This window comes from Anoplophora glabripennis, unplaced genomic scaffold (genome assembly GCF_000390285.2).
Source record: "Anoplophora glabripennis isolate ALB-LARVAE unplaced genomic scaffold, Agla_2.0 scaffold747, whole genome shotgun sequence".
NCBI classification, from domain to species: Eukaryota; Metazoa; Arthropoda; class Insecta; order Coleoptera; family Cerambycidae; genus Anoplophora; species Anoplophora glabripennis.
Genome location: NW_019416878.1, coordinates 110,063 through 120,323, shown reverse-complemented (window position 1 = coordinate 120,323; position 10,261 = coordinate 110,063). Strand labels below are relative to the sequence as shown.

Here is a 10,261-nt window from a genome sequence, read left to right as displayed (position 1 = left end):
TCATCGACATTTTTTTTAAATAGCAACCCCCTATTTTTTTTCTTGATTCTGAAAGATCGTTTCATTGTCGATCCGACAGTATTAAAATGTTGCCATCTTACATAGGAAAGTTTTCGAGTAAATGACGATTGAATGATAGAAAACCCAAATCAATTAAAATAAAGCAAAAACAATATCTAATTTAGTTTTTCGAAATGCCTGAAGTTTTTTATGGATCACGTAGGTGTAAATCCTTACAAAGTGTCACTGTCATACCGACTTTCTAAGTATTTAAGCGATATAAAAATTATTGTTGAATTTAAAGTATTATGGCACATTTAACTGTCACACAAAGAATTGAAATTTTAAGTCTTATCGGATACGGGGGATGTTTGCGATTTATTTAATGAAAATCATCCAGATCGTCGTATCAGCCAATCAACAGTCAGTAAAATATAATCTAAATTTAGAGAAACTGGCAACGTTGTAGATATTCCAAAACCTGAACGTCCAAGCGTTAGTGAAGATCACAAACAGAACATTTTGATAAGTATGGTAGATAATCCTCATAATACTTCACGATTGGTTGCATTAAACAATGAAGTTAGTCAGACCACAGTGCGGGAACTTAATGAAGACGATCCCGACCGCCACGCCGCTTACACTTTTGTGAAATTATGATGGATTTATGTCAAATAAATAGAGATTTACACCGGCAAATACTTTTGCAAATACTTTTTTCAGACGAGGCCACGTTTTGTCTCAATGGTACAGTGAACCGTCAAACTTGCAGGTATTGGAGTCGGTAAAATCCTCATTGGATGGCAGAGACACATACCCAACACCCACAGAAATTAAATGTGTGGGCTGGAATAGCTGACAACAGAATAGTAGGGCCTTTCTTTTTTGAAGTAACTTTTACATTAGAAAGATATATTTAGAGTTTTTACAAAATGACCTTGTCCCAGTGCTTGCAGTAATTTTTCCTAACGATAATGACTCTGTTAGAGATTTTCTGGACAATTATTTTCCTAGGAGGTGGATCGGCAGACGAGGACTGATATAATGGCCCGCGAGATCCCCAGATCTTACACCCCTGGACTATTTCTTATGGGGCTACTTAAAGTCCAAAGTGTACGTTAATAGACTACATAATTTAGGAGAACTCCAAAATTGTATTATAGATGAAATACACAGAGTTACCCCAGAAATAATTCATAATGTCCAAGAAGAATTTCTACACAGACTTGCAATTTGAACACTTAATTTAGGTAGAAATGAATTGTATTTGACATAGAAATTGTTATTTTTTTAATGAATAAAATTTACATGTTCTAACAGTCAATCGTCATTTAATGGAAAACTTTCCTATGTAAGATGGCAACATTTTAATACTGTCGGATCAACAATGAAACGATCTTTCAGAATCAAGAGAAAAAATAGGGTGTTCCTATTTAAAAAAAATGTCGATGACGTCATTACTCGAAAACAAATGACGGTTGAAAATCGCCTTTTATGCTAAAATATGTATTTTTTAAATTAAAAATCGACCTGTTCGAGGATTTTTCCCAAAAAAAATTTGTTTCGTTTTTACTGAATTTATTCCATACTTTAGGCGCGTACGGTACCTATAAAAAGGGCTAGACAATTACTGTAATATTATTAATACGTATACATACAGGTTGTATCACTTATAATGAAATACAGAAAAAACAACTTTCATGAAAAAGTTGTGTTTTTTCGTTTTGTAAAGAAAATTAAGTTTCAGTCGTGCAACAAAAATTATTATTTAATCTTAAGTAAAGAGCTGGTAAGAGCAATACTTGGTATGCCGGCTCGATTTTCGAGCATCCTGGCAGTTGTCAATGGTTGTACAATTCCTCAGTTGGTTGCCACGTAGTTAGTTACTTCTTGACGTTTCGACAGACATATAGCTCTACGTCTTTTTCGCAGGTGTAGGTAATTTTCACGAACTTAAAACAAGCTAGAAAGTTACAAAACAGGTTTGCTCGTTATTTAAATTTTAGAATTCGTCGTTTATAAAGTGTTCCAGAAATCACAAAGCAATATACTTCAAGTATAACATTCTAATGTAATACTTTCTTCTCAGATTCTCAGATTTCATGGAGACCCTGAATTTCTATTCAAGTTACTTAACAACTTGATCTATTGTCGTAAACTTGCATCTTTGTTACTTTCACCTTCTACCTATAAATAGCAACAGAAGTTATTTGCTTCGCATCATTGTATGTAAAATCAATTTAGGTATGAGTAGCCCTATTGTTAACAACATCAATATCGTTGAACTGTTTTAAATTTTTCGTCAAACATTTACAGTTATAATTGTATGTTGTTACTGTTAATTGTAGCTACCGTTCTTGTTTCATTTCCTTCTAACGTTCAGTGCTGTATTCATTCTTATTTAATGAGCTATTAATTATTATTAGACACCGGAAACTTTGTGGCTACGAACAAATTAATTAATAGTATTAATCTGTATTATGAAAGTAAGCGGCAATACGGGTTGTAGTAGCAGAAACAGGCTAAATCTGTGGTCAAGCCATGTGCCGCTCTATGTTCACAATACACAATGCTACTGACTACCATAAAGACACATGCTGCAATGCACTCGACCAAGCAATGCGTCAAATTCACACACAAAAGACAAAAATAAATACATACTTCGACTATTTCAGATATGCGCCTGTAACCTCAGTAATTGTTGAACAGTCATTTTCGTTTTTAAAATGGGTATTTACCGCGGAATACTTAGGGCAACTGCTAATTGTTTTCTACAATCGCTTGCCTTATGAGAAAGAAATTATTATTTTGTTAACATTCACAGGTACTTATTATTAAGTACTATAACAATATATGTTTTATGGTAAGTTCCATGTGAAGCGTTTAGTATAGAAAAATAGACACTGTCCTATTTTATTCATACTATTATGCAAGTACTTACATATTTTATCACAATATAAAGAGTGCAGTTATAAGAAGGCAAAATATAAAATTACATAAAAGAAAACGCGGCCTACAGCCAACCCCGTACCACGTTGCAGCTGCTTTTCCATTTCCAATGTCTAGTTATCATGCATGTGGTAGATTAGGTTATTATTTTCTTTTCCGTGATTATTAAATAAAAATAGTTTTGCTATAATTTTAGCAAAACATTTTTATTATTCGATTTTTGTAAGTGAAGATACGCAGCCTCTTCTGCCACATTGTCTTTACTTTTGGGAATAGTTCTCTAAAAATGTTACAATTTCATTTTTGTTTAGAATCTGGAGCAAGGCGCAGGTGGTTGGGTGGACTGGAACATGGTCCTGGATGAGGAAGGTGGCCCCACTTATATCGACAACTATGTCGATTCTCCAATTATAGTCAACGCAACCTTGCAGGAGTTTTACAAACAGCCAATGTTCTACGCTCTGGGACATTTCTCAAAGTTTGCAGTTGCCGACTCCGTTAGATTGGAAACCGCTGTGGAAGACTTGGACGATATGAGAGCAATGGCATTCTTGAGACCAGACAATTTAATAGCATTAATTATATCTAACAGGTGAGCTTGAAAGTCTGCAATCTGATATGCTCTATATAATACAGGATATTACAGAAGAGTAGGTCAAGCAGTTATATTATAGACTATTCGGGAGAAAATTACATAACTTTCCTTCAGATGTGTCTTTTTGAAGATGTAAGTTTTTGATTTATAATTAAAAAATATTTTATTTCGTAACTCCTTGTTTCATAAAGCATTTAGTTGTAATTTTAGATAAAAAATTGAATAGTTGGATTGCAACTATTTCAATATTATTAATTTGAAAAAGCCGACAGAATCAAAGATTTTGGTTAATTCACGAAAAGATGGTTTTAGATTGTAACTAAAAATAGGATTAAAATATATTATAATTAAACCTAGTCATATAAAAATTGTTACGAGTGTATTATTTAAATTAAGTACTGAATCCGCGAATGCAAATTTGCAAAAAAAATATGTTGGAACAGTTGAGATTTTAACCATGTACTAATATTCGTTTTCACAATTATGAAACATGCCATATATTTTTTGCTAACAACAATAAAAAAAATGAAACACATCACATGTTTAAAGAAGTTGCAATATCTGTCAAATAAATGGAAATTTTATAAGCGTGGAATAAAAAACAAAATAAATCAAGGTATATTCTAAAAAGCGATTAATACAAACCATGGACATGTGCAAAAAAATAGGGGAATATATTACACTATATACGAACATTTTTTTCTAAATATATGTCATACATATCTTAGACTGTTTTTGTTAATGCGGTTACATGTGCCAGAAATATGTATTTATCAGACCCATTTCTTATCGTGTAGATGGTGCATATACAGGTATATTAGAAACCATGTTTTTAGACAAACGGAATACCATTTGGACTATTCGATATGTAATAGTTCGATGAGGGGACGGTAAATTTAAACACAAAAGAAACGAATTTATCTGAATGTACGAACAACATTCAACACCTCAAGCAACTCCAGCCGTATACTGCTTTCTGCATTTAAAAGAAAAGTGAAAAATGTGCACAAGTGGGTGACATGTGGACATTTAATAGATATGTATGCATATCGCGTGTAAAACATTTAAGAGTATTTTGGAGATATAGTCATGTAATTTGTCATATTTACACATCTGTGCATCATGTGTGACATAACTATGAGCTATAGATTTTGTCCTAATAACCTGCAAATAATCCAAACATTTATGTGACCGCATCATCTGGAGTCGGCTTCATAAAAATATATATTTTTTGGAATAGTATTAAAACGTAATTTACTTGGGATTCTTAGTAAAGATACAAGGAAATCGATTACACCAGTTAAATTTATTATAGCTGATCGTTTCAAGCTTGCAAGTTGCAAAGTTGTTTGGAAACTAATCTAATAGATTAATAGAACCCTAAGATATAATAGTATTTTGGAACAAATGTTGTGTTATTCCTAATACGTTATTTAGGGACAGCTGTGAATATTAGCACTAAGTACGAGAAATATTTATAAAAAAAAATACAAAGACGACTGAATGAAGGTAAAGGACAGGTAAAAATTAATTATTATCAGAACGTCAGCAACGAAATTTGTGTTTGTGTTTTGAGTGCAACTAAACTAGATTTTTTTATTTTTATTTTATTATTTTTATTTTGACTTTTATTATATTTATATACTTTCCACCACAAAATTTCAACTAAATTTCACCATTATAGTCCACAGTTTGGATAAAAACTTACCTAATGTTTGTTTTGACTATGTTAAAATAACTTGTTAACTTGTTCACTATGCAGTTATTCATAAAAATACAATACACATTTTGACAACTAAATTAAAGTGTCTGAAAAATTACACCAAACTGATTACCTATGAATATCAATTAATTTTTGAAAACAAAATTTTCTGCGAATATAAATTTAAAATCACATAAAAAATTACGGTGATAAAATCGAACTGTAAAAAAAATATTTAGCATTTTTGAATTTCAAAATTACTACCACTGAGATATGAATAAAAATGTACCCTTTTATTCTGTATGGACACTCAAGGCCTTGTTACGGGTGGTCCAAGAGCGACCCTCGGCATCGTTGACCTTTTCTCGGGCTCTCTGTAGGTCTCGCGAAATGCCTACAATTCGTTCTTGACAAGAATATGGGTTTGCGGCTCTTGGTCAATAGGCCAGGAAATATTAGAGTTGGACGAGACTTTTTATTTCGGCAAGCTGAATTTATCACTATAGATGCTAAATATTATGTACAATATCATATTACACAGTCATAAAAATGGAGAGAAGAATGTTTTACAAGGTGGTTAATTGTATAATTTTTAGGCAAATTCAGGTTTTTCGCTTATAACTTTTTGCCGTTCATTTCCACGAGAAAACAGTAAACTATTCTTTCTTTCGTCTTCAAAAGACCTACAAAACTAGCCCTCGAACGTCAAAAAATATAGATTAGATCAAAAGTTATAAACAGAAGAAGTTTATTTATGACTTTTGAATAATTAAACATTTATAAACTGCGTTATTATTACCAGAACGCTTTGGCATCGCATCCTCTCATTCCTTATCACTGTCTAATAACTCACACGAAATCTGGAATCGGTAAGGTGAATAGTTTACAAGTTATGGCCTTACAAATAAATTAACTAATTTATTAGTCTGGACGATCCCGAGCATCTTCCACAATCGCACTGATTTTTTTCATGGTAGATTTCATAATAATAGGTACATTGAAATCTATCATTTTTTTTTAATTTCAAATTTGCAACCTGGATTTTTTTTTTATTTTTTAGCCTTAATTGCAAAATGAAAAATACGACGCAGTTACATTATTCGTAAAGCTTATGAAAAGAGCTTTAAGTTAAAAAAAAATCGTTAAGATTCGTTGAAAAATAACGGAGTTACAAATTGTCAAAGTTGACGGCCTATTGTTAAACAAATTAGGTTGGTAGCGGCAAAAAAAATACTGGCATAACCGGCAACCCGAGTACTTTCAGAGATAAAAATATTTTATTTGTGGAAGTATCTTAAGTGCATAAGAAATATTGTCAAATGTCAATGGGTCGCTTGATTTTTCGGCGAGCTGTAGCGCAGCGGAAGGGTGGGGGAAGTGAACGACAGCGAGTTCGAAGAAAATGACGATAATATTCACAGCCATGGCGTTAAAAAAGTGAAATTCGCTTGAAAATAATATATTTGACAGTGTGTAACTCCGTTGTTTTTCAACGAATCGTGGCGATTTTATTTAACTTAAAGCTCTTTTCATAACCTTTAAGAATATATAATAATATATAACTATATCACGCGCGTGCGTCGTATATTTCATTTTGCAACTAAGGCTAAAAAATAATATATTTCAATGTATTATTATGAAATATACCATGAACAAAATCGCTGCGACTGTGGAAGATGCTCGGGATCGTCCAGACTAATAATTAGTTAATTTGTTTGTAAGGCCATAACTTGTAAACTATTCACCTTACCGATTCCAGATTTCGTGTGAGTTATTAGACAGTGATAAGGAATGAGAGGATGCGATGCCAAAACGTTCTGGTAATAATAACGCAGTTTATAAATGTTTAATTCAAAAGTCATAAATAAACTTCTTCTATTTATAACTTTTGATCTAATCAATTTTTTTTGACGCTCGAGGGCTAGTTTTGTAGGTCTTTTGAAGACGAAAAAAAAGTACATGACTTATTTTCTCGTGGAAATGAACGGAAAAAAGTTATAAGCGAAAAACGCGAATTTACTTCAAAATTATACAATTAACCACCCTGTAAACAATCTTCCCCCCATTTTTATGACTGTGAACACTAATATGTTATTGTACATAATATTTAGTATCCATAGTGATAAATTCAGTTTGCCGAAACAAAAAGTCGCGAAATGGTCATTTTCCAGCTCTTTTTCCTGTCCTAAAGAAGGAGTGGCAGAAAAAGAGAGAAGCGTGATCTGTGCTAGCTTGTACATGTGTTTCTCAGAAATCGATATTTAGCATGCAAACTTTTTGAGCGCTCCTCGCAGCACTGGGTGATTTCTTGAAATAAGGACTTTTGATATTATTTTTACCCAGGAGTTAGTGTTAAGATAGTCTTTAATTTTCTGGAAAGAATTTTTGCTTAAATATTGATTTCAATTACAGGAAAGATATGTGTACGGAATAAATTGTATGCAGGTGAATTTTGTTCTGAAAATTGCTATACTGACCAGAAAAATATTAAATAATACCTAAACTAATTCTGGCGTAATGGAACAGCATTTGGCGGCTATAGATTCCCTTGAGTCTATATAAAATTATTGCAATCTATAATTTAAAGACCAATGCCGAATTTCATTTGAATCTGATTAATCGTATTCGAGTTATTTAAAAAATGTATATTTGACAGTTATGTATCATTCTGTAACATTTGTGTTGACTATTTTCGAACTAATGCTCATAGGAAACTTTTTGCATAAGGTATAATTTTTTGGTTTAGTTTGGCAGCATATTTTGGAAAATTACAAATTTACCGTTTTTGTTATAGTGGCAGCGAGAAGACTAGTGTCCGCATACAGAATAGCCAAGGACAGACCGCTGCCATACAAATAGAAGCTAACTCTATCAACACGGTGTTGTACAGTTAGATGGTGGTAATTGAAATGTAGCATAGTGTAATAAGTGTAATACGGTGAAAAATAATAATGCAACGAAATAAAAATATTTAAAAAAGTAAATTGTGTTTTTTTTTTCTTAACAACCTTACTTGATCGTCCCACCTTTATTTTTTTAACTCAATAAATATTGTTTTTAAAACAAACGGAATATTATCCAGTAAATATATTCTTATTTAGTCTGGCTCTCCATTATTTATTGTTCTTTATATCATTTGTTTAATTCACTGTTGTTTATCTCATTTGATTCGTTAAACATACTAAGATATAAAATAACTAATTATAACTTAAGCGTTATTTGATATTAAATAATATATATTTTTTTAGAAAAAATACAATAAATACTTTTACATGATACGGGAAACAATTAGGTACTTTAAGGGAGTTCCTAATAGAATATTATTTAGGGAATTCAGAATAGCCTTGATATTAAAAATATATTATCCTATAGATTATTTCAAACAGTAAAAATACATTCCGTTGTACTTGAGAACTCAAGTAGGTAAGTATTGAATTTACCCTGTAGCCAGGGGGGTCCCAATTATCTCCTTCATTTAGATGGCGTTACCCAAGTGTTTTTTATGTATTTTTGAGCTGCAGAACACGAATTTTTTGGGTAGAAGTTTGCCCGGATGTCGATAAGTTTTTTATTAACAAAAAACTTGCAATATACTGAGAACTTAGTTTTTGTCAAAATAAAAAGTATTTTCTTGTTATNCAGAAAAATATTAAATAATACCTAAACTAATTCTGGCGTAATGGAACAGCATTTGGCGGCTATAGATTCCCTTGAGTCTATATAAAATTATTGCAATCTATAATTTAAAGACCAATGCCGAATTTCATTTGAATCTGATTAATCGTATTCGAGTTATTTAAAAAATGTATATTTGACAGTTATGTATCATTCTGTAACATTTGTGTTGACTATTTTCGAACTAATGCTTATAGGAAACTTTTTGCATAAGGTATAATTTTTTGGTTTAGTTTGGCAGCATATTTTGGAAAATTACAAATTTACCGTTTTTGTTATAGTGGCAGCGAGAAGACTAGTGTCCGCATACAGAATAGCCAAGGACAGACCGCTGCCATACAAATAGAAGCTAACTCTATCAACACGGTGTTGTACAGTTAGATGGTGGTAATTGAAATGTAGCATAGTGTAATAAGTGTAATACGGTGAAAAATAATAATGCAACGAAATAAAAATATTTAAAAAAGTAAATTGTGTTTTTTTTTTCTTAACAACCTTACTTGATCGTCCCACCTTTATTTTTTTAACTCAATAAATATTGTTTTTAAAACAAACGGAATATTATCCAGTAAATATATTCTTATTTAGTCTGGCTCTCCATTATTTATTGTTCTTTATATCATTTGTTTAATTCACTGTTGTTTATCTCATTTGATTCGTTAAACATACTAAGATATAAAATAACTAATTATAACTTAAGCGTTATTTGATATTAAATAATATATATTTTTTTAGAAAAAATACAATAAATACTTTTACATGATACGGGAAACAATTAGGTACTTTAAGGGAGTTCCTAATAGAATATTATTTAGGGAATTCAGAATAGCCTTGATATTAAAAATATATTATCCTATAGATTATTTCAAACAGTAAAAATACATTCCGTTGTACTTGAGAACTCAAGTAGGTAAGTATTGAATTTACCCTGTAGCCAGGGGGGTCCCAATTATCTCCTTCATTTAGATGGCGTTACCCAAGTGTTTTTTATGTATTTTTGAGCTGCAGAACACGAATTTTTTGGGTAGAAGTTTGCCCGGATGTCGATAAGTTTTTTATTAACAAAAAACTTGCAATATACTGAGAACTTAGTTTTTGTCAAAATAAAAAGTATTTTCTTGTTATATGGCCCATTTTAAGAAGAAAATACCTCTTGCATTTTTTTTTGTTAAACGCATAGTTTTCGAGATAAACGCCGTTAAAAACTCGAAAAATGCAATTTTTGCGATTTTCAATTGATAATAAATTTTGGTTGAATAGGTATTTTGTAATTCTGCTGACGGCGTTTGAAAGTTCACGTTAAATACTACAAATTATGAGTAATTGCAGTGTGAAAATTT

General features: G+C 31.4%; 2 protein-coding genes across 2 annotated transcripts in view; both read left to right on the top strand.

Moving 5' to 3' along the window:
• The window catches only part of LOC111691999 (putative glucosylceramidase 4), a 44,005-nt gene extending 35,775 nt beyond the window's left edge, over positions 1-8,230 (top strand). Inside the window, exon 4 of the mRNA XM_023455623.1 lies at positions 8,041-8,230. Within this exon, the coding sequence (XP_023311391.1) occupies positions 8,041-8,140 (100 nt within the window). The 3' untranslated portion in view covers positions 8,141-8,230. The remainder of the gene's footprint in view (positions 1-8,040) is intronic.
• LOC108910804 (putative glucosylceramidase 3) overlaps positions 1-10,261 on the top strand; it is a gene marked incomplete in the record, with an annotated part of 32,313 nt that overhangs the window by 8,580 nt on the left and 13,472 nt on the right.